Below are 26167 nucleotides of genomic sequence, written 5' to 3'. Positions count from 1 at the left end.
TGCATAATTGGAATTCATCAAAAATGGTCAATGCAAAAAGTCAAATTTCAAGTGTACAGTTAAAGATCCAAGGGCAAAATGGTCCAAGTTGAGAAATAATGAGAATTTTGGAGTGGGGATTTTTGCAACACCTCACAAATGCAATTTGAAAATTGTTGGAATGGTCATAACATGCCAAGGTCTCATATTTGAACAAGTCACTTATGAATTGCATTTGAAAATTATGCCATTTGCCATGACATAGTGAAATTCCAAATTACACATCCAATGGCCATGGGACAAGTTGCAACAGATCACACATGTCACTTTGAGAGTGTGTGTGCTGTCAATGAGCTGTCACAGAGCTCATATGAAAAGACCATTTTGCCCTTGCTTTGAAAGTGACACTTTTGCTAATTACCTTGCACTTTGGTTAAATCATGATTAAGAGCTGATTAATTGGAAGTATAAATTCTTAATCATAACTAACTTTGATCACAATCACAAATCACAAGATCTCAACCTCTTTTCCCTCCAAATTCTCTAAAACCTCTCAAGAACACATCAAGCAAATTGAAGCATAACTCTTCCAATTCTCCACCAAATCACGATTTTCTTTTTGCTTCAATCTCCATTCATCTTCTTCCTCAACTGTTTTGGCAATTCATCATCAAACAAACACCAAATCGTGACTGTCCAAGTGATGTTCATCAATGGCAAATTGGAATTCTGTCCATTAGAAGCGACTTTGAGCTGAAGCAATTGTTCTAATCACCTTCCTAAGGCTTCGTCTTCAACTGTTTTTGGCAATTGGATCGAAAAGCTTCAAGAATCGTTGCTGCCTTCATCAATTGGTAAGTTTTTGAATCTTACCATTCCTTTAATTATTAGGTGCGTTTTGAAGAGTGTTCAATGTAGAATGCAATGCTAGTTGTGGTTTGTGGATTGGTTAAGTATTGAGAGAGTAATCTGAATTCGAAGCTTGATATGCAAAACCTAATTCGATCGATCCGGTTTATACAGTTAGATTTAGGTTGATTAGGTTATATATTCATGATCCATGCACTTAGACCTTACCAATGGATATTCGTTTGTGAGTTTTGGTTGAGGAATGAGCAAAACCGGTTTTGAGATGTTGAAGAACAAGCCACGCGGTGAAGAAGATGAAATCTGGATATATTTCTTGTTTGATCCGCTGAAGCTTGTTGCCAAGTTTGAACTCTGTTTGCCGCGCAAAGCTGACCAATCGCGTGCCTCCACTGAATAAATGGCACGCTGCGTTTTGATCCTGGGAGCGGATAATTACTAAACTGCCACTGAACATTTTAATTAAATATAACAATTACATAATTATTACATAATTCATTTAAATCTTAAAAAAATCATAAAAAAATATTGGCTAATCAGAAAATTATGAGAGTTTTTTTGTTAGTTCCCAATCTTTCCCTAGTTTTTTATGAGCATGATTTTATAAGTTGTGCATGGTGAAAAGTTGACTTGGACTATAGAACTTTGACTTGTGTGTATTTTTTACATGTTTTGCCATTTTCAATGTGAAATGCTCATACATTAAAAGAAATTCCTGAAATTTTTTGAGCTCATTCTAGACATGTTGATGGTGATTTACATATAAAGTTTGTGATTTTTGGATACCTGAGGAGTGAGATATGATTTTGTGAACTTAGGTGTGACAATTTGTGTCACACCTAGCTAGGTCAACTTCATGAATATTTTTTCCTGGCCTATGATTGATGGAATGGATTGAAATTTTGCGTGGATGATTATTGACATGTTGAGAGGTTAGGTGAATTTTTCTGAATTTTTCTATGGCATTTTCAATTTGATTGATATTTTTCTTCTCTGTTGGCTCATTGTGCAAGCTTGTATGACACATGTTTGTATATCTTGTGTGAAATTCTCATATGGTTTTGGATGAATGTGAAATTTGGTGTGCTGATTGTACACACATTGTAGGACATTACTGTTTTGGTCCCATTCATTTCTTAATTGTTCTCACTCTGTTATGAATTTTTGAAGTGAATGTATGTGTTGATACCTTGAATTGGCTTACATAAGTGTGTCTGTATTTCTTGATTTTCATTGCCCTAGTTCCTTTTGTCCAATTGAGCTGAAAATTGACATGCTATACCTTGAATATGTCCTGTTTAGGTGTGAATTATTTGAGGATTTTTGGAATTGTTTTGGTATGCTTTTGATTGAAGTTATTCTGTTTGGACATTGGATGTTGCATTTGACCTAGTTTGTGATGTTTTGGTCATGAAATGAATATGATGAATGATGTGAGTATGGGATCAATTGCGTTTGCTTTCTATTTGCATTAATTTGGTTTTGGTTGAGAATTGTTTGCTGTTTAGAACTTTTTCTCCCTTTTGGACCCTAGGCTTGGCCTAGTGGTCCAGTTTCTCACATTTGGATTGACTTTTCAGGATGAAATGCATGGTGCTTAAGGAGAATGCTTCAAGTCAATAAAATTGAATTTACTTGATGTGGAGAACTAACATAACTTTGTTTTGTAGGTTGTGAAGCTTGAGCTTGAGCTTATAGCTTGCCTTTGTGTTGCTTGATTGTATAGTCTGACTGATTAACATTTGCTGTTTATTGTTGTCTGTCTGAGTACTGATGATACTTGATTGATTTCAGGTACATTTAGTTGCTTACAGTTCTTTAAGAACTTGCTTGCTGCTGCTTGGTTTTTAAACCACTTGAGGTAGGACTTCTATTCTTCATGTAGTCTGGGAGACCCGGCCTGTTACTTGGCCGGGCAAAAAATGTCTGAAGTCCTCCTTAAGAGGCGATGTTTGTGATTGTTTAATATTGTGCCTAAGCAGGTGAAGTCCTCTATGAGGCAATTGGTGGATCAAAGGGATATGCAATCTATCCCCCACTATTCTGTGAGTCGTCCCTCTGCTCACACGGCTGTGTGTTGATGCATTGGGACACAAACCCAAGATCTTGCGCTGTTGCACAATCGAGTCAGAGTCTTTGAGCGTAGAAGGGTCCCTCCATTCTGGACCCACGCTCCTTTGTCTAAAAGCTCTCCCTGGTCAGGGATAAGAGCTGTGAGGTCTCATCCTCACTTCACCTTTTCATCTGCTTCACCTTAGCCTCGTAATGGCAAGGTTAAGAGCGAATAATACCCGTGTACAGATGAATTGCTTCGGCAGTTAAACCCATTGTTTGAGCCCACTCGACTGGTTATAGTGTGTGCTTTGTGAATATTTGTTTGACATGTTTGTTTGAAATGCTTGTTTTGATGCCTGTATGCTTGTATGCTTGCTTCTTTCCTGGATAGGATTAGCTTGCAGTTGTGCAAGTAGGTAGAAACCTGAACATAGGGTAATGATGCATGACAACACTAGGCTCGAGTCCAACTCCCTGGTAGTGTGTCTTCCCTTGGTTTCTGGCTAGTTTTTCTTTCCCTTTAGGGGGAACTACATCGCCCTGATCCTTGTTCCAGACGAGGTATGTAGGCAGGAGGTCGTGCGAGACCACTCCGGGAAACCTTTTTCTTTTTGTGTGTGTTTACTTGTTATCTGATTGTTTGTTTGGCTCTGATGCTGACGTAAGTCCATTGATTGGCAGTCGGGCTCCACATTTGCCGTTTTGTGCGTGTTTTGGTTCGGATGCTGACGTAACTCCATCGAGTGGTTGTCGGGCTCCATGTTTGCCATCTGTTTGTGCGTTTTGTGTTGTTTGGCGTGCGTAAGCCGAACTACAGTGGCTCTGATTCTCGTTCCAGACGAGATATGTAGGCATAGGATGCGATGTCCTATCGAGCTCCCTTCTCTTAACCCCACCTGCGTTCCCTGTGTGTGTGTGTGATGTTTTAGCAACCTATTCTTTATTTTAGAACGTGGATCCCGTCGAGTACGACGGACGTGAGGGGTGCTAATACCTTCCCCTTTGCGTAACCGACTCCCTTACCCTTTCTCTTTGGTCGCAAGACCATTTCCTTTCCAGGTTTCTCTGAGCGTTTCCTTTCCCTATTTTGGGATAAATAACGCGCAGTGGCGGCTCTGTGTTGTGTTTTTATTTGAGTCCCGCCGGTTGTTTTTCGCGGATGCGACAGATAAGTCATGAGTTTTCCTCTCCTATAACTCCTCAGCAAAATGGGATTGTTGAAAGGAAAAACAGAACTATTCAAGAATCTGCCAGGGCAATGATTCATGCAAAGAAGCTTCCTATGCACTTTTGGGCCGAAGCGATGAATACAGCTTGCTATGTTCACAATAGAGTTACCTTGAGAAAAGGAACCTCCTCCACTCTGTATGAAATATGGAAAGGCAGAAAGCCCACTGTGAAGTACTTTCATATCTTTGGAAGTAAATGTTACATTCTCACAGCTCGTGAACAGAGAAGGAAAATGGATCCCAAAAGTGATGAGGGTATATTCCTAGGATACTCAACTAATAGCAGAGCTTACAGAGTGTTCAACTACAGGACCAATGTCCTGATGGAATCCATAAATGTTATTGTGGATGATAAAGAGGAAGGAATCGATGTCATAGAGGATGTTGAAACATTCCTTGATACTTCAACAGACATACCAGTCAAGACTGAAGAAGTACAGGAGCCTCCTCCTGAATGTGAGGTAGATGCACCCACCAAAATGCCATCTATCAGAATTCATAAAGACCACCCTAAGGATCTTATCATAGGGGATCCCAATAGTGGTGTGACTACCAGGTCAAGGGGAATTAGCTTAAATTCCTGTTTTGTATCCAAGGTTGAACCAAAAAATGTGAAAGAAGCCCTGACTGATGAATATTGGATCAATGCCATGCAAGATGAACTGGAGCAGTTTAAAAGGAATGAAGTATGGGAGCTAGTTCCACGACCTGAAGGGACTAACATCATTGGTACCAAGTGGATATACAAGAACAAGTCTGATGAGAAAGGAGTAATCACTAGGAATAAAGCAAGACTAGTGGCTCAAGGATATACTCAAGTTGAAGGGGTTGATTTTGATGAGACGTTTGCACCTGTTGCTAGACTTGAGTCAATCAGATTGCTGTTAGGTGTGGCCTGCATTCTGAAGTTCAAATTGTTCCAAATGGATGTGAAGAGTGCATTTCTGAATGGCTACTTAAATAAAGAAGTCTATGTGGAACAACATAAAGGGTTCTGTGATCCCAACCAACCTAAACATGTCTACAAGTTGAGGAAAGCCTTGTATGGGTTAAAGCAAGCACCTAGAGCTTGGTATGAAAGGTTGACTGAATTTCTGACCTCTCATGGGTACAGAAAGGATGGGATAGATAAGACCTTGTTTGTGAAGGATACAGATGGCAAAATCATGATTGCCCAAATTTATGTGGATGACATTGTCTTTGGTGGAATGTCATAGCAAATGGTGAAACAGTTTGTTCACCAAATGCAATCCGAGTTTGAAATGAGTCTAGTTGGGGAACTGACTTATTTTCTTGGAATGCAAGTTAACCAAATGGAGGATTCTATGTTTCTCTCCCAGAGAAAATATGCCAAAAACATAGTTAAGAAGTTTGGTATGGATAATGCTAGGCACAAAAGAACTCCTGCACCTACGCATCTAAAGTTAACCAAAGATGATGAAGGTCCCAGTGTTGATCAATGCTTGTATAGAAGCACGATAGGTAGTCTACTATATCTAACTGCAAGTAGACTTGATATTTCCTATGCAGTTGGAGTGTGTGCTAGATACCAAGCAAAGCCCAAAGTGAGCCACTTGAATCAAGTCAAGAGGATTCTCAAGTATATCAATGGGACTTGTGACTATGGTATGTTATACTCTCATGGCTCTGAGCCTGTCCTATCTGGCTATTGTGATGCTGATTGGGCTGGGAGTGCTGATGACAGAAAAAGCACATCAGGAGGATGTTTCTTCTTGGGAAACAATCTCATATCATGGTTCAGCAAGAAGCAGAACTGTGTATCTCTGTCCACTGCAGAGGCTGAATTCATAGCAGCTGGAAGAAGTTGTTCCCAACTGGTGTGGATGAAACAGATGCTTACTGAGTACAATGTCTCTCAAAATGTCATGACATTGTTCTGTGATAATCTCAGTGCCATCAATATTTCCAAGAATCCCATCCAACACAGCAGGACCAAACATATTGACATTAGACATCACTTCATCAGAGATCTGGTGGAAGACAAAGTGATTACCTTGGAACATGTAGCCACTGAACTACAACTAGCTGACATATTTACAAAGGCTCTGGATGCTACTCAGTTTAAAAACCTAAGAGGCAAACTGGGAATATGCCTCTCTGAGGACTTATAGCAACCAATGATGTTTGGGATGTATTGTTTAATATCTCAACCGATTAAACAATTGAAAGTGTGCTATGACTGGACAACAGTTCACAGCTATGTTACTTACTGCAAGTATAGTAACAAGATGTTAAGAGGATATCCTAACATAGGTCGGCCTATGTGCCTGCTGGACTCCAAGAAAGTGTTCATGCAGGAGTGGTTCAAGATGTCAGACTCAAAGTCATGGCATCTGATATGGGTGTACCTGCTGTAAAGCAAGAGTGTGTGACTACTTGATCCAAGCTGTGAAGCAAGATCAACTGGGTGTTGTCTTGATCAAAGTTGTAAAGCAAGATCAAGAGGGGGTATTCTTGATTGAAACGGTGAAGTAAAATCAAGACTGTAATTCTGCCATTTGTGTAATTCTGTTTATGTCATTTAAAGTGTTGCTTTGGCAACATTTTTTACAAAAAGGGGGAGTAACACTTGTGCTGCCCCAGGACAACAGAGTATTTTGCTAAATAGATATTCAAGACAGATATTCAAGATCCTCTACTCCAGAGGTTGTGCTGCAGCTGATGTTCCACTTCTTTGAGTGTGAGTGTGTGTATGTGTGCTGCAATTAGAAGTTTTTATTTAACTTTTGTATGTGTGTGTCGCGGCGGGATTTTTCACGAGATTAAGTATTGATTGAACTTAACCCGTTTGAAAAATATTTTAAATGCAAGAGTCGCCACCGTCTTTTATTTTATCCAAAAAGAGGAAGGAAAAAATAACGATAAATCCCTTTATAGTTATGGGTTCGGGGGTTGGTTATGCAAAGGGAAGGTATTAGCACCCTCTACATCTGTGGTACTCCACAGGAACCTTTTTGCTTATGTTTATGTGAATGCTTTGCTTTTTTCGCTTTGATCGTTTGATTGGGGAGATGAGAAAAGAACTTGATTTTATTGCTTTTGGACTCGATAAAGTCGTAGACTTCATGCCTACGTATCTCCAAGGCGCAATGGAGAAATCATAATCCACGTAGTTCTCCCAAAAGAAAAGGGGAAAGTCTATTTTGTTGATTTTAGATTGGCGTGTCTTGCCATCTCTTGCTCGACCTAGGCGGGAGGCTTCGAGACTGACACGTCCTTTTGAAAATGTTTTTAAACTGAAAAGCCAAAGCTGGCAAAAGATTTGAATGAGCCTAAACCCTGAAACAATAAATAAATGGGCTCATTATAAGGAAGCCCAATAGTAAGCTTGTGAGTGTGTGAAAAGGGTTTCTTAAACGGCGACCGTTGGAATCGCATCGGGTTTCTCTTTTTTTGATTTTTCGATTTTTTAACATAAAACGTGAACAATACGATTAAACACACAATACAGAACATAAAAAATGCGAGAAAGTAAATTATTACAACACAGTTAGCTATGAATAGTTAGTATTACGAATAGTTAGTGGAGTTAATCGAGCTGAAACTGAAACCAAACGGTTAGTAACAACATAAACAAATATAAAAAAACAATGTAAACATTTACTTTAGACAAAATAAACATTTGATATAAATAAACATTTAATTAAAATAAACATTTAAACAAATAATTAATTTAACTAACATTTAAATAAAACATATATGCAAAATAATAATAAAAGATAAACAATATTTAGTAAACAAAAGTAATATATATATATATATATATATATATATATATATATATATATATATATATATATATATATATATATATATATATATATATATATATATATATATATATATATATATTTATATTTTAGACAATAAATATATAGTAGACAAAAATAATATATATGTACATTTAGACAAATAATATATAATAGACAAAAATATATATATATATATATATATATATATATATATATATATATATATATATATATATATATATATATATATATTTAGATATATATATATATATATATATATATATATATATATATATATATATATTTAGATAAATAATATATTAAAACACATGTCGGCAAGTCGGAACTTTGCCGATTTCAGAGATAAGTGAAGAATATTACCTTGTGTGAAGAGGATGAACTTCTGATCGTCCAAATGATCGACCGAAAGCTGGAAACCGTCACCGACGCAGTGCTGGCTGCCTTCGTGAGTACCTGACTTCAACGTCGCTTTTGATCGGTGAAACGACACCGGAATGAAATGAAACTTGGATATTTGTGACCTGGACTCAACGAACTTCAAAGATATGAAATCGGTTTTGTGTTTCGGTGAATAATCGGGACGATTCTGGGTTACCGAAAATGAAGAACAAGTGAAATACGGTAATGCTTTTGGAAAAATATTTCTTTTCAATTCTCTGTTTCTCTCACCACACGTTTTTTCCTTACTGATCCACCTTTTTTCCTTCTAACAACATCTATATATATATATATATATATATATATATATATATATATATATATATATATATATATATATATATATTTAGATTACTTAAACAATAGGAAACCTAAAAAATATCTAACATAAATTAATAATATATATTTAGATTACTTAAACAATAGGAAACCTAAAAAAATATCTAACATAAATTAATAATATAATTTATATATTATATAATAATAATAATAATAATAATAATAAACTAATATAATATTAATCCTAATTAAATAAACTAATTAACAATTAAACACAATTAATATTAAGCACAAATAATATTAAACGGCACACGATTAAAATACGATAAAATCGAGCGACACCAACGCGATAAAAACGATGACAATTTGCACAGCAAAACAAACAAATTGATAAAACCAATAAACCAGTAAACCGGTAAACCAGTAAAATCAACAACACGACTCAAACAGACTCGATTAAATCACACGGCACAACACGTAATTAAATAAACAACCCGAGGCAATAATAAAATCAACACGAAAACGCTGACAAACACAATCACAAATAATCGGACAATACGAAAACTCTAATATATTCGAAATACAGTCAAAATACCGACAAACAATCAATTAAAAAAAACGCACAAAACCTAATCGAAGCGATGCCACGCACAAAAGAGATAAGCGAGATAAATACGAGGCAACGATATCGGCCAGGTTTTGCTAAAACAACGAAATACAACACGGTAAGCAACGAAAACACACAAAACCTAATCAAACCAGTTGTCACGCGAAGTTTAAGAAATTGAGATGAATACGAGACAACGAGATTAATCAAGATGTGGTCAACAAAGCCAAAGTCAAATTTTGGGGTGCGACAGATGCCCCTATTTAATTAACTTAGGCCAGATAGTCGGAGGCTATCGAATGGCGTAAGGTAATTAAATATGACAAACGCCCCCAAAATTTGGCTCACTATGCATGATGCAAAAGACAGACAGACACAGAGACACAGAAGTGCAAACTCTACTGGGGAAGGACATACACCGACTCAATGAATGAAGGTAAACACTGAGAATACTCAGCTGGGGAAGATTCACTACCTATTCATAGATGGAAAATAGGAGGAAAAGAGATATCGACTCAATGTTGACGATACATCACTATCTCATAGATGAAAGTGGGAAAAGATCAATATAACAAGAGTACTGATGTGACAGTACATTACCAACTCAAAGATGGAGGTAACAGAAAAGATGAATACCAACTCAAGGATGAAGGTATAACAAGGGTATAAGAATCGAACTGCGTTAACTCATGGTTGACAGCTCACTACCCACTCATTGATGAGGTAAACAGGACATGCCAACTCAAAGTTGAAGGCAAGCTTCAAAAGATTGATAATAACACTGCTAGGGAAATCAAATTCCAACTCATTGCTGATGGTGTAGATGAAGAATCAGATCTAAGGATCATTGTGCAGACTTACAGTTGAATGCATACTACCAACTCATTGATGAGGTAGACAGAGAAATGCCGACTCAAAGTTGAAGGCAACCAACGATTCATTGACAAAGGTGTTTTAAAAGAATTTAGAACATATTCTCTTGGAGATGTTTATCATTACCGACTCAAAGATGACGGTGGAAGGACAAAATGTACCTGACTCATAGATGAAGGTACTCCATCAACTCAAAGACGAAGATGGAATCAAAAGAAACCTGTGCAAGCTCAAAGATGAATGCACACTACCAGCTCATAGATGACGGTACTTCACCAACTCAAAGACGAAGGTGGAATCAAAAGAAATCTTGCAAACTCAAAGATGAATGCATACTACCAGCTCATAGATGAAGGCTCACTATGTACCTAAATCATAGATGAAGGTACTCCATCAATTCAAAGACGAAGATGGAAACATAAGAAAATTGTGCTGACTCAAGGAAGAAAGCACGTTACCAGCTCAAAGATGAAGGTAACAGGATAAAGTGTACCTAACTCATAGATGAAGGTACTCCATCAACTCAAAGACGAAGATGGAATCAAAAGAATCCGTGCAAACTCGAGGACGAATGCACACCACGTACCTAACTCATAGATGAAGGCACTCCATCAACGCAAAGATGATGATGGGATCAGAAGAAAGTTCGTGCTAATCTCAAAGACGAAAGTATGCTACGTACCTAACTCATAGATGAAGGTACTCCCTCAACTCAAAGATGAAGATGAAATCATAAGGAACTTGTGCAAACTCAAAGTTGAAAGCACACTACCAGCTCATAGATGAAGGCACTCCACCAACTCAAAGATGATGATGGAATCAGAAGTCGTTTGTGCAGACTCAAAAGATGAAAGCACACACGTACCTAACTCATAGATGAAGGTACTCCATCGACTCAAAGTTGAAGATGGAATCAGAAGAAATTGTGCAGACTCAAGGTTGAAAGCACACTACCAGCTCATAGATGAAGGCAGATTTATGGAACTTTTTTGTAAAAATGTTATCAACTCATGGATGGAGATAGTGATTAGTTTGATGTTATTTTTGTGGATAACAACAGGTTACTACTCATGGATGTAGGTAACTTAAGCTTTTGGAATGGACACCAACTCAAAGACGAAGGTACATAAAACTTGTCATGTCTTTTACTGTATCATTGAATGAGAGTCACAAAAGACTAATTGCAGCCTTCTTTTATTGGGTAATTTCTGAATATTATCTGGAGATACGAAGTTCAAACTAGGATAGAACTAGAAGGAATCGGTCAAACAAGACTTCAACTGAAGAGGAATGAACTCATCAGGATTTACCACTGAAACAACCATCATCCACGAGGCATAGATCTCTGTGGGGAACTGTAGTGGTGTATTCGTTGCTATATGATCTATCGATTAAATCATAAGCAAGAGATACAATGAAATTCGAGTCGCCACCGCACTTTTATTTATCCAAAGGACTGGCTAAAAAGCGAACAAAAGCCTAAGAAGTTTTACACGTAGAAAACTAATAAAAAGATCAGAGATTCTGGGTAAGGGGTAAATTACGCAATGGGAAGGTGTTAGGCACCCACTACGTCCTAGGTACTCCTAGGGAGCCCTTTTCACACTTGTTGTACTAAATATTGTTATTTGTTATGACATAAAGATTGTGCAAACATGATTGGGATGGTGAGAAAAGAATATACAATTTTATTATTTTTGTGTTATTGGGTTTGAACGGATGAACCCGCTGCCTACGTACCTTCCATCAAAGGTAAGGATCAAAACGCCGTAGTTCGGCTAAAAGATTTCCAAAAGTTGGTGGATTCAATTTTAAACACAAGCACTGAGGCTTTTCATTATCAATGGGAGAAAACTCGACCAAGAACAACATCCACCATGCGAGGATAGCTTCGACGTACTAGAGGGGTTAGCCATGTTTTCAGTACGGAAGTCTTACTGTCGACTCACTAAGGATAGGCAAGATTTACATCAACCACAATGATAATTGAAACCTATGGCTAATGCATGAAAAGATTAACAATGGACAAAGCCAAAACAAGTGAATGAGTGAAGTTAATTGATTGTGATTATGAAAGTAGAGTCAAAGTATGATTAAGATTGATTCAAAAGAAGTATTATGAAAATGGAGTTTGAAAAAAGAGTCAAGGACTTGAGTCCAGGTTTTTAGTTTGAAAACATGAAGATGTTTGCACAATATCTATGTCAAGTTTGAAATCAAAGTGTGAAAAGGTTTAGGACATAATGAGGATGAATGAATGAGGATGGATTGTAAAACTTCTTAGAAGGTTCACTTCTTGAAATCATATAGGGGATGATTCAAGTGTGTCCTTTGGAATAGCAATGGATAATAACAAACAAACAAGAAAGTCAGCAAAAGCGGATATCGGATGCCAATCACTGGGCTTATACCAATCTCCTAAAATAAAACAGGATATCAGAAGCCACTCAATGGTCTTACACTAATCTCCTCAAACAAAGAAAATAAAAGGCGGATACCGGATACCAATAGATGGATTTACACCAGTCTCCTAAAACAGAACAGGATATCAGAAGCCACTCAATGGACTTACACTAATCTCCTCAAAAGAAAACAAAGATGAAACATGGAAATCAACTGCCAATCTGTCTGGACTTAGGTTAACTCCACAGTATGGTCCTAGGAAATCCAATGCCACATTACAGGGACTTACAATGGATCCTCACATACAAGAACAAAAGCAACAATATGATCACAGGAATGCAAATGCCAACTTGCTGGGACTTACAGTTGCAACCTCACATAAACAGAAAAAAACAAAACATGGAAGTCAGATGCCAATCTGTCTGGGCTTACTCTAACCTCCACAGTATGGTCCTAGGAATACAAATGCCAACTTGCAGGGACTTACAGTTGTATCCTCACATACAAACAAGTAAATGCATCAGGCAAAGATAAGATGAGTGGCCAAGGTGATGATTTTACACTCTATCCTTCCATATCATAGGAGCAAATGCCAAAGCAATGGACTTACAATTGTCCTCAATGGGCAAACAACAATGACAATATCACAAAGACAAATGAGATGATTGTGCATTAATGGCAATTGATGATGATAAATGCATAACATACAAGCAAACAAGTGCATATGAAGCAATCAATCAATCAATGAATATCAAACAGCACACTCTATAGCCAAACAAGGAGGCTCACACAAGAGGGTTAGGCACTGAGGCCAACTGGAATAGGGTCAAAGAGTTGCTCTTAACCTTGCCATTGAGAGGCTAAGGTGAAGCAGATGAAAGGAGATGAGGGGTGTGCCTCATTGCTTCTATCCCTAATCAGGGAGAGCATATCAGAAAGTGTGGGAGTTCAGAAAGTAGGAACTCTTTCCACATTATTGACTCGATAGATCTTGGGTTTTTATCTCAATGCTTCAACCATGTAATGGGAGCAAAGAGAGGACTCACTGAATAGTAGGGGATAGGTTGCTTATCCCTTTGATCTACCAATTGCCTTACTTGAAGGACTTTTCCTGCTTGGGGACAATTTTAAACACACACAAGCATTGCCTCTTAAGGAGGACTTCAGACAGTTTGCCCGGTCAAATAACAGACCGGGTCTCCAGACTACATGAAGAGAGAGGGATTACCTCAAAGCAAATTGCTAAATAGCAAAGCAAGCAAGTTCAAAGAACTTAAGCAACTAAAGTACCTGAAAAAATCAAACCAATTAGTAAACAGTTCAACAGTTTAAAACAAAAGGAATGGATAAACAACAGTCAACCACAGAGGGACCAATGTGCATAGCACAAGACTCAAGTCACATGAGTCAACCTACAAAACAAGGGTTAGCACATGATCTATAATCAAACTCAATCCAATTTGAATGATCATTGAGGCATTGGTGCTTAACCTGAAACATTAACTCAATTGTAAGCTCAAAAGACCACTAGGACTAGCCTAGGGTCAAGGATGAAAGAAAAAGTCAAAACAGCAAGGAAAAGTCAACCAAAGTCAAGGTCAAACATTTAAGAAGCTATCTCAATTGGGCCCACATTCATATCATGCATCATTGTCATTTCATAAACCAAAGAAGTCAAAACATGGCAAGAGGGAGCACAAAGAGGTCAACAGCAAGACTTGGCTCAAACTCAAACATAAACATTTCCAAAAATCATGAAATAATTCATGCTCAATCACAATCCATAACATAGCATGCATATGAAATTTCAGCTCAATTGGATCATGGGAAGATAGTCAAATAAAATCAAGAAGTCAACACAATTTCAAATGTGCACAAAGAAGGTCAACAAACATGTATCAACTCCAAAAATTCATAACAAAATGAAAACAGATGAGAAATGAATGGGATTAACACCAATGCAAAGCTCAAGATGTCTAGTATGCATATATGAAATTTTATGATCATACAATAAGGTTTGAGAATTTCACAAAGGATTTGGCAACATGTATCACATAAAGTCAACAATTGACTAGGCAGGGAAGAAAATTCACAAACAAATAGGAAATGGCTCAATTTATTCCAGGAAAAATCACACATCAACTAGACATACAAGAGATCAATCATGCAAAATTTCAAGTTATTTGAAGGCCAGGAAGCATGTGAATAAAAATCATGAACTTGCATATCATTGGTGTGACACAAATTGTCACACCCTACTTCAAAAATTCATATCTAGCAAACCACAAATGATAAGTGCACAAACTCTACATCAAAACAAAGATGAATGAGTCTAGTTTCACCACAAAAAATTTCAGAACCATTGGATGCATCACCATCATTTCACAAAAGGAATGGCAAAAGGTGTCAATTAGGCATACATGTTAAGAAACCTAGTACCATTTAAAATCCAGCCAACCAAAAATTCAGCAAAAATCATGATTAAATAATAGACATTCATGTGCAAATGATGGAAAAAATTTCATGAATTTTGGAGTTAAATTGAATGAGAAATGGATTTTATAAGATGATGAACAAATTGTAGCAACATGAACAAAATGACATGGGATAGTGAGTCAAACCAAAGTCAGCATGGCATATTGGTAAATAAGCGCCTCATTTAACTAAGCGCTGCGTTTTGGGCCACGAAACCAAATGTTCTCATTGGCTGTTGCCAATGGAACAGTAAACAGGCCAATGGATGTTCAAGTTCTGGAAAAAAAACTGGGGTTTTGCATTTAGGGTTTAACAGCAGGGCATTTCATGTAAGTTCATCATTATCAAACAAGATTCGACCAAGCATCACACAACAACATGGCATTTGTGTTCAGGCAACATCATTCAGCAACAACCAAACACAATCATGCGAATTTCTGGCAAATCCATAGGGTTTCAAAAACAGCAGCATTCATCATCTTCTCCAAGAATCATGGCAAACCAACATGGCAGTAATATAGTATGTTCATGTAACCCCAAGCAACAACAGCATCCACCACAAATGCATACGTGCAGTGAGATTTTTCTGGAAAAAGATATTAGGGTTTTTCACAACAGTAGCAACAACATTATGTTCATCATCAGTAAAAATCGAAAATGAGAAAAAGTGCCCAGAAAACTAAATCAAGTATATCAATAGCTTCAGCAAACCAAGCACAAGCATAATGTAACAATCATCATCATCAATTCGAGCTCATAACAGAGAAATCCACAAAAACAAGTTTGAGCATAGAACTTCAAAACCATATTTCTCTTAACACAGTGGATCATTTTCGATGGTTTAAGATTCATTGGCATCAGCAAATCAAGGACTACACATGGCATAGCAAAGATTTGAGAAAAGAGTTGGTCGAAACCTTACTTGTTTTTGAAGAAAAATGAGATGCAGTGGTGATTTGAGTGATGCAGCTCGAAACAGATGAAGATAATGGTTAGTATGGAAGGATTCCTGAAGGAAATGAGCTCAGCAAAGCCTGGTATCCTTCAAGTCTCAAGTTGTCATGGAAATGTGCTTTGAAAAACAGAACACGAGCTGAAGTTCCAACTGTGATTTGAGGTTGCAAACAGCTTCCAATTGATGGCTAGATCATGGAACCAAGAAAGCTAGCTTGAGGGTTTTTGGAGTTTTGAGCAGAAATCCAAAATCGTGAAAATGCAAGCAGGAGAGAATCAGGTTTTTCTGTGCTTTGGAGGCTGTGTTTCTCTAGGGTTGGAATGAGCAGAAAATATGCTCTTATATGTCTGTTTAAGGTCTGTAATCCATGTGCTAAACTTGGTTAGTTCAAATGGGAATATTTGCATTTTTGCTAATTTGCACATAAGTGGAAATGGAGGTGTGGTCTGCCACGAATGGGCCTCAAAACAGGCTGCACATGACCTTTGTATTTGCTGTTTTGAGTTTGCTGATGGAGTGGTAAACTTGTTTTGTTTAAAAGGACCAAAATGCATCATTTGCCAATTTCCAAAATATGCACATGGAGGTATAAGTTCTGCATGATTTGGGCCTTAAAACATGTCTCAAATAACACACCAAACATTTCCCAATTGGCCAAATGGTATGAAAAGCCTTAATTCAAAAAGTCAATGGTTGGTCAAACTTGAAATGAATAAAGTCAAGGCCAAAAATGCCATTTTGATTGGCAAGGTTTTGGAGGATGAAATTTATATTTTTGGAAAGAGGAGGAAAAATGTGGTTTGTAGGAAAAAACCCCACCAAATTTGGCCTTATGGTTCATGAGATATGGCTTGTTGAAGTTCACAAATTTTTGAAATTGAATTGATCATATCTTGCAAACCACACATGGGATTTGAGAGTTCTTGGACTTTTTGAAAATGGGAGAACAAGATCTTCAACTTTCATGTTGGGCAAAAATTCATTTGAAGCTTGTATCATGATGTAAGTTTAAGATCAAGAAGTTTCCATTTTTGGCAGTTGAAATTACAGGTCCACTTTCTATTTCTGGAAATTTCTGATTTTACTTCAAATTCTTCCATGATGAGGTTTGACATGATAGATGAGGCTTATATAAGCATGAATGAACTTCTTCAAATCAATTCCATCCATCAAATCACTGATTAAATCCACAGTTGACCAAGTTTGACTTTTCTAGGGTTTTGGATGACTGGAGCATTTCTGATGAATTCCAAACCCTAATTCCTTGAGAACTTGACTTCAAATGATGTCCCAAGACATATGAACTCTTGATTATTGATCATGGTGCCCAAATTCTGCAAGAATGGCCACCATCCATTGCTTTGACTGACTGTTGACTGTCTTTGACCTAATTGCTGATGATTGCTTCAACTGCAAGCAACAAGGTTAAACTGACAATATTTTTGTATTTTTTGGTTAGTAAACATATGAAAAGCAAAGATATACAAATGCAAGGTATGCTTGGTGATCAAGAAATCACACTCACAAAGCAACCTACCCACTAGAAGGGGACTAGGGCATGCAATGATCCTTGAGGCCATGGTATGATATGATATGGGCCATGAGGGATCTTAGGGCCAAAATTGGGGTCTTACAGGAACAAGATTAATAAAAGGTATTTTGCTGCTTATGGGGATACTCTACATGGAGAGATTGACCCAACCCACGACATAAAAAAGCAAAAGGGTGCATATGAATGCAAGCATGATATGTCACAGATATGTATGAATATTTAGTAATGAATGCATGATAGACAGACAAAACTAGGAATAACTGGAAATGTTTAACAGTTGCACAAGGATTCGCTGAGGAGTTATACAGGAACTTGTTGGAGATTTGTACTGAGATTCGCTGGGGAGTAGTACAAAGACTTGCTGGGGAGTTGTATTTGAGCATAACAATCAGGCTTCTTATGAAAAGTTCGTCTCTGTTGAGGTTTCTGTAGGAGAATGGAGATGCCTTCTACTTCAAAAATACAGGAGATCCCCTGTGGTTTTTGAATTCATGAGGTATATGAGGATTGGACCTTTCTGAGGACTCCGCTGGGGATAAAGTTCGATGGGGATAGGTGGCATCTTTCCAGGGAATAAGAATATAGGGGAAATCCATCCTTGATTTTTTTGCTTTAATTATCATGGAGACTTTCTGTATCTGAAGACTCTGTAGGGGATTATGGTGTCTGATATCTGGTTACGAGATCTTTCCTCTAGGAGACTCTGCCAGGGAACAGTGATGTCTGACCTTTGAATGTAAATGAGAATTCAGGAGGAATCCTGTAATTCTTGAATTTGCTTAAAATGCAACACACTCTTCTTTACTACAAAACATTACTGAGGAGGAGACATATCCTTCTATTGAATGGACAGAGAACAACAGGAGATTCCCTGTAGTTTCTAAATATCAACTTTCTTCACTCGCTGAGGGATGGAGACCTCTGTATTACTCCTGCTCGGGGAAATCAAAGCTTCCTTCTCATCCTCTGCTGGGGACATTGTTGATCCCTCCTTAATAAATTACTGGGGAAATACCTGTAGTAATCCCATAGGCCAAATCTGTAACTTAAAACCTGGATCAAAGTCTTCATGATCAATTAACCGGGGAGTCTTCATGCCCCAAGTGAAGGGAACAATCTTCTTGAAAAATTTCTTGCATGATCTCTTGAGGAAAACTAGGAAGCAAAACTGGGGATATCCAGAATCACAACCTCTGCTGGAGAAATATTACTGCCAAGACACCTGTGGAGATCTTTTCATCATATACATATGAGGATAGTAACATGAACATGTCTAGTTGGAATCACATGATTTTAGAATTACTGGGACCGCATGTCTGAATCCTTTTATTGATGTCCACAAATCAAAGTAAATAATCTTTATAGTTTTCAAAAACTGTTTTTAATTCAAAACTTTTGTTTCAAAACATATCTGTCAAAGTAAAAGAACTTTCGTAAATTGAAATGAAAATTAAGAGTGCCAAGAAATATAGAAAGGCTCAAATTGATTTGATAGGATGGTAATCAGCCAACAGCATGATTCCATATATCTTTACAAATTGGAAAATGGTAATTTCGTGGAAAAAGGGTACGTTGAACTACAATGACATCATTCTCTCTTCCACTTTTGAAACCTGTATTGCAGCCTTAAGAAAGTTGGAGAACTGTTGAAAATATTCTGATACTTCAATGATCTTGTCTCCGTTATGCAGTTACTTGCCTGAAATCCCTAACTTTTGCCTAGATTGCCCTTTCGGGTTTTCAATCTACCGGGATAATATTTTCTTTGTTTTTTATGTCTCTAATTTTTGCCTGGACCGCCCTTTCAGGTTTTCAGTCCACCGAGACGCTCATTTTTGCCTAAGCCGCCCTTTCGGGTTTTCAACTTAGCGAGCTGTTCTTTTCATTTTTTAGGCGAAGTATTTCTTGACTGCATTTGTATTCACGGGACATGGAAGCTCTTCACCATCCATGTTTGTAAGAATTAAAGCACCGCCTGAGAAGGCTTTCTTGACAACATAGGGTCCTTCATAGTTAGGAGTCCACTTGCCCCTAGAATCATTGTGAAATAGTATCATCTTCTTGAGTACAAGGTCACCCTCTTTGAATTCTCTCGGCTTAACCTTCCTATCAAATGCCTGCTTCATTCTCTTTTGATATAACTGTCCATGGCACAAGGCAGTCATTCTTTTTTCTTCAATCAAATTCAACTGATCGTATCTGCTTTGACACCATTCAGCCTCTGACAACTGAGTTTCCATTAGTATCCTCATTGATGGAATTTCAACCTCTATCGGTAACACATCTTCCATACCGTATACAAGTGAAAATGGGGTTGCACCAGTTGAAGTACGGACTGATGTTCTATATCCGTGTAGTGCAAAAGGCAGCATTTCATGCCAACCTTTGTAGGTAACAACCATCTTTTGAATGATCTTCTTGATATTCTTATTTGCAGCTTCAACTGCCCCATTCATCTTGGGACGGTAAGGAGAAGAGTTGTGATGCTCGATCTTGAAACTTTCACATAATTCATCCATCATTTTGTTGTTCAGATTGGAGCCATTGTCAGTGATGATCTTGTTTGGAATGCCATATCGGCAAATGAGATTATTTTTGATGAACCTGACCACCACTTGCTTTGTCACCTTTGCATACGAAGCTGATTCCACCCATTTGGTGAAGTAATCAATTGCCACAAGAATGAAACGGTGTCCGTTGGAAGCTTTGGGTTCAATCATACCGATCATGTCAATGCCCCACATTGAGAATGGCCAAGGAGCAGAAATCACATTCAAAAAGGTTGGTGGTACATGAATCTTATCAGCGTAGATCTGACATTTGTGACACTTCTTTACAAATTTGTAGCAATCTGATTCCATGGTCAACCAGTAGTAACCAGCTCTCAACATCTTTCTTGACATAGAGTGGCCATTTGCATGAGTACCAAAGGACCCTTCGTGAACTTCTTTCATCAACATTTCTGCTTCCTTTTTGTCAACACATCTGAGTAAGACCATGTCATAATTCCTCTTATAGAGCACATTCTGATTAAGGAAGAAACTGCCTGACAATCTTCTCAAAGTCTTTTTATCTTTTTCTGTTGCTCCAAGAGGATACTCCTGAGTCTGAAGGAAATGCTTGATATCGTGGTACCATGGTTTATCATCAAAACTGGCCTCAGCTGTAAACACATGTGCTGGTCTATCAAGTCGCTTGATCATAATTCTGGGTACTTCGTTTGGAAAACCCACTTGATACATTGAAGACAACGTAGCTAGAGCATCCGCCATCTGATTCTCATCCCGAGGAATGTGATGCAACTCAACCTTGGTGAAGAAAGTCAACAATCTTCTTGCATAGTCTTTGTATGGGATCAAGCCAGGGTGGCGTGTTTCCCATTCTCCTTTGATCTGATTGATAACTAACGCTGAGTCACCATAAACAGTAAGATTTTTGATGCGGAGGTCAATGGCTTCTTCAAGACCCATGATACAGGCTTCATATTCAGCAATGTTGTTTGTACATTCAAAATAAATTCTTGCCGTGAAAGGAATATGAGAACCTTCTGGAGCGATAATGACTGCACCTACTCCATGTCCATAAGCGTTGGAAGCTCCGTCAAATACTAAACCCCATTGAGAATCTGGTTCAGGTCCTTCTTCAGGAAGTGGCTCTTCACAATCTCTGGATTTTAGGAACATGACATCTTCATCAGGAAACTCATCCTCATTATCATTGTGATCTTCAACGGGTTGGTGAGCAAGGTACTCGGCTAACACACTGCTCTTGATAGCTTTCTGGGTATGATACTCAATGTCGTATTCTGATAACAGCATCTGCCATCTTGCAATCTTACCAGTGAGTGCAGGCTTCTCAAAAATGTACTTGATTGGATCCATTTTGGATATCAACCAAGTGGTGTGACTTAACATATACTGCCTCAATCTCTTAGCAGCCCAAGCCAATGCACAATATGTCTTCTCGAGTAAGGAGTATCGTGATTCACAGTCAGTAAATCTCTTGCTTAAGTAGTAAATGGCATGCTCTTTCTTTCCAGTTTCGTCTTGTTGACCCAGAATACAGCCCATAGAATTCTCAAGCACTGTCAAATACATAACCAACGGTCTTCCAGCAACAGGTAGTAACAAGATAGAAGGCTCCATGAGGTACTCTTTGATATTGTCAAATGCTTTCTGACAATCCTCTGTCCAAACACAATTCTGACTCTTTCTCAGCAATTTGAAGATAGGTTCACAAGTGGCAGTCATGTGAGAAATAAACCGGGATATGTAATTCAATCGTCCTAGAAAACCTCTCACTTGCCTTTCTGTTTTTGGTGCGGGCATCTCTTGGATAGCTTTTACTTTATCTGGATCAACTTCAATGCCTTTTTGGCCGACAATGAAGCCCAAGAGTTTACCTGACCTGACGCCAAATGTGCATTTGTTCGGATTGAGGCGAAGACGGAACTTCCTCAATCGTTGAAACAGCTTCAATAGATCTACTAAGTGACCTTCTTCTGAACGAGACTTCGCGATCATGTCATCCACATAAACCTCAATCTCTTTGTGCATCATGTGGTGAAAGAGCGTTATCATGGCTCGCTGGTAAGTAGCACCTGCGTTCTTCAACCCAAACGGCATCACTTGATAACAGAATGTTCCCCATGGTGTTATGAATGTAGTTTTTTCCATGTCTTCGGGAGCCATTTTGATCTGGTTATACCCGGAGAATCCGCCATGAAGGAGAATATGTCAAACTTTGTTGTATTGTCTACCAACATGTCAATGTGAGGCAGGGGGAAATCATCCTTTGGGCTTGCTCTATTTAAGTCACGATAGTCGATACACATTCGTACCTTCCCGTCCTTCTTAGGAACTGGCACAATATTTGCTATCCACTCTGGATACACTGAAGTGGCAAGAAAACCAGCATCTATTTGCTTCAGAACTTCTTCTTTAATTTTGACGGCCATATCTGGATGTGTTCTTCTTAATTTCTGTTTGACCGGTGGACATTCTGGCTTCAAAGGTAGCTTGTGCTCTACGATGTCAGTGTCGAGACTAGGCATATCTTGATAAGACCAAGCAAACACATCTACATACTCTTTCAACAGGCTGATCAATTGCTCCTTGACCTGTGGGGATAACAATGCTCCAATTTTGACTTCTTTCACATTTTCTTCCGAACCCAAGTTGACTGTTTCCAAAGGCTCCTTGTATGGCTGAATAGTGTCTTCTTCATTTTCAAACTGGAGGGCGACCTCTTCTGGAATCTCATCCCACTCTTCCTCTTCAGCTTCGAATACAGAATGTTCAAAGTTGGGAGAGGCATGATGTCATTGTGTTCAACGGGTTTAAGTAACCTGTACAAACAATTGTTTTTAGAGGACTGACCATGACATGCAAAAATGTGTTCTTTTTAAGGTTTTTTTTGTGTTACCATTTTCCGAAAAAGCTGAAAAGATAAAAGGACACAAGTGTATAGGAACACAAAAGATCTTTTTCATGGATAGTACGTTTTTGACAAAAGTGCCCATTTTACAGAATTAATGCTTCGCGCTTTGGGCTAAAGCGGAAGATTTTTCAAAACTGAAAAGCTTAATTACTTTGATATGTGGACACAATGTGGGACGTCAACTGCGGTCCAGTTCTTCATAACTACTCCTGGTGTCACAAATTTGGGGCCTTCGTCTTCTGTCTTTCCCTCAAAAGTATCCTCCTCAACTGCTACCATGTTGATAAACCCACCGCTGTGAAAGATATCTTTGAAAGGTCGCACCACTGAAGTCTGCACTTGTTTTCCATCAACAAAGCCTAATCCTGCATGGTTAACGTTTTCTGGCAACTCTATCACCTTGCCCCACATTTCTGTAGGACCTGTCTTGACAATCTGCTGGGCGTCTTTGAATGACGCGATTGAACCTTCACTTTTCTTGTAATCGTCGATGGTCAGGGCCTGAAATGGAGTTTGAACAGCCGTTTCGTCTGCTTCTATCACACTAAACGATGAAAGGTGGCTAATCAGCATAGCCTGCTCCCCATTAACCGTCACTATTTGCCCATTCTTGAAAAAATTTAACTTCTGGTGTAACGTGGATGTAATGGCACCCGCCTCATGAATCCATGGGCGTCCGAGCAGACAGCTATAAGCTGGCACTATATCCATAACCTGGAAAGTGATCTGGAATACATGTGGTCCAATACCAATAGGCAAATCAACTTCTCCAATGACTGATTTTCTTGATCCATCGAACGCTTTCACAATAATTCCACTGTGCCGCATTTGCCCCCCTTTGTACTTTAGCTTCACCAAGGTAGACTTGGGCATGACATTCAGATGAACCGGTGTCAATTAGGATATTAGACAAAGAATCCCCTTGACAATTGGCTGAGATATGGAGAGCGAAGTTGTGATTCTTTCCTTCTTCTGGCAGTTCTTCATCACAAAAGCCTAAGCCATTGCACGAAGTGATGCTGCCTACAACTTTGTTGAACTGCTCTGCTGTTATATCCTGTTCTACAAAGGCTTGATCAAGCACCTTCAGTAGTGCTTCTCTGTGGACAGCTGAATTCAATAATAAGGACAGGATCGAGATTTTTGACGGTGTCTGTAGCAACTGATCTACCACTTTGTAGTCACTGAGCTTGATAATTCTAAGTAGTTCATCTGTTTCTTTATCAAGGGTTGAATTGCTTGTTTGCCCTTCTGCTTCTCTTGTCACTGGTACCACGACTACTGGATCTTTCTCAACATTTCTAGTTGGGATAACCGGCGGAGCGAACACGCGGCCACTGCGCGTCATTCGGCTATTTGCTGCGATATTGGTAACTGAGGCTAAGGTTTTAATCTCGACCTCTTTACCGATCTCAATAATAGTTGCTGCATAGCGGTAGGGGACCGCTTTATCTGAAGTGTAAGGCATTGGGCCCGGAGGGAAAATCACCACTGGCTCCCTCGGATGATAAGCTATCTCTACTTTCTCTGGAATGTTGAAGCAAGGAATGATGACATTCACCTCTTGTTCTTGTGATTCTGGAGAACTCACTTGTCTAGAAATCTGAATCAAACCCTGATCAAGGACGCCTTGCAAATCATCTTGAATCTTTCTACAACCTCTTGAATTGACTGAACATGTACCACAGATTTGGTGGTCATGTTGGAATAGACCATGAGCACATAAAACAGAATGAATTTCAACCAAAGACCGCCGAATCTCCTCTATCTTCGTAACACGTTGTTCATTGAGACAAACTTCTATATTGTTCACTGATGAAGGACCATGACTTGGCATTGGATTGTCCTTCACATTGGGACCCATGTTCTTGAAGGTCAGGATACCTGCTCTTGTCAACTTCTGTACTTCCAACTTTAAAGCAAAACAGTTGTCTAAGTCATGACCTGGAGCATTCTGATGAAAGGGACAAGATACCTCTGGCTTGTACCACCAAGGTAGCACTTCTGGTACAAGAGGTCGTGGTCGTGGTTGCACAAGGTTTTTAGTGATCAAAGCTGGATACAATTCTGCATATGACATTGGAATTGGATCAAAATTGGTTCTTCTTTGCTGCTGTGGTGGACGTTGTTGTAACTGATGTTGATGTTGTTGAGGTTGATGTTGTTGCTGATACTGAGTATTCTGTTGGAAGCGGTTGGTACGCTGCTGAGGGTATTGGACTTGAACTGGAGCAGAAGTGATTACTGGAGTCACGGCTGCTATATGTTGGTGTTGGGAATGGTAAGGATAATTGATCCTTCTTGGATGATTATAGGACACAGCATTAGTTTCTTGTTCCTTCTTTTTCATAAAACCGCCGTACCTCTTTGCCCCGCTTGAAGATGAACTTCCTTCACTAAACGGACTCCCATGTTTACCATGTCAGTAAAGTCTGTAGGAGCGCTTGCAATCATCCTCTCGTAATAAAAAGTATCAAGAGTCTTTAAGAACACTTTCGTCATCTCCTTTTCTTCCATAGGTGGAACAACCTGTGCTGCAATTTCGCGCCACCTTTGCGCGTATTCACGGAATGTCTCCTTTTCTCTTTGTTGCATGGACCTCAACTGATCTCGGTCTGGCACATTATCAAGGTTGTATTTGTAATGTTTGATAAAGGCCTCGCCTAAATCATTGAAAGTCTTGATCTGAGAACTGTTTAATCCCATATACCAGCGTAAAGCTGCACCGGTAAGGCTGTCTTGAAAACAATGAATGAGCATCCTTTGGTCGTTGGTGTACATTGACATCTTTCGCACGTACATAACCAAATGGGTCTGTGGACAAGAACTTCCTTTGTACTTTTCAAATTCTGGTAGTTTAAATTTTGCTGGCATCCTTACGTCTGGAACCAAACACATATCATTTACATCTCTGCCAAACAGTTCTTTCCCACGAAGAGCTTTTATCTCTTTTTGTAATTCCGCAAACTGATCCTGGAATTCATCCATTCTATCATTGAGACCAGGATCCTCACTTGGGGTAGGGCCGTGATAGACAGGTTCTCCTAGGTGAGGAGTATAGTGAACAACGGGAGGCACATTAGTGAAGACAGGAGCATTTGGTGGAACGAACTCTTGTTGATATCTATCTTGATTAAGATCCCTGGGTATTTCCCAAGGACGGGATGCTGTGATGGTAACAGAAGTGACTGGGACAGCGTTGATTTCTGAAGCGATGACTGT

The 26167-nt window shown here is 38.7% G+C and overlaps 1 protein-coding gene across 1 annotated transcript in view; it reads right to left on the bottom strand.

Annotated features, from left to right (window-relative positions):
- Positions 1 to 24809, bottom strand: part of LOC127130527 (uncharacterized) — a 144190-nt gene extending 119381 nt beyond the window's left edge. Inside the window, exons 1-2 of the mRNA XM_051059519.1 lie at positions 23790 to 24809; positions 23239 to 23671 (exon numbers count right to left, since the gene is read on the bottom strand). Of these exons, the coding sequence (XP_050915476.1) occupies positions 23239 to 23671; positions 23790 to 24809 (1453 nt within the window). The remainder of the gene's footprint in view (positions 1 to 23238; positions 23672 to 23789) is intronic.
- Positions 24810 to 26167: the final 1358 nt, after the last annotated feature.

Source organism: Lathyrus oleraceus, chromosome 3, assembly GCF_024323335.1.
Source record: "Lathyrus oleraceus cultivar Zhongwan6 chromosome 3, CAAS_Psat_ZW6_1.0, whole genome shotgun sequence".
NCBI classification, from domain to species: domain Eukaryota; kingdom Viridiplantae; phylum Streptophyta; class Magnoliopsida; order Fabales; family Fabaceae; genus Lathyrus; species Lathyrus oleraceus.
The sequence above is the reverse complement of the archived record's forward strand: the minus strand, read 5'-3'. Positions and strand labels throughout refer to the sequence as shown.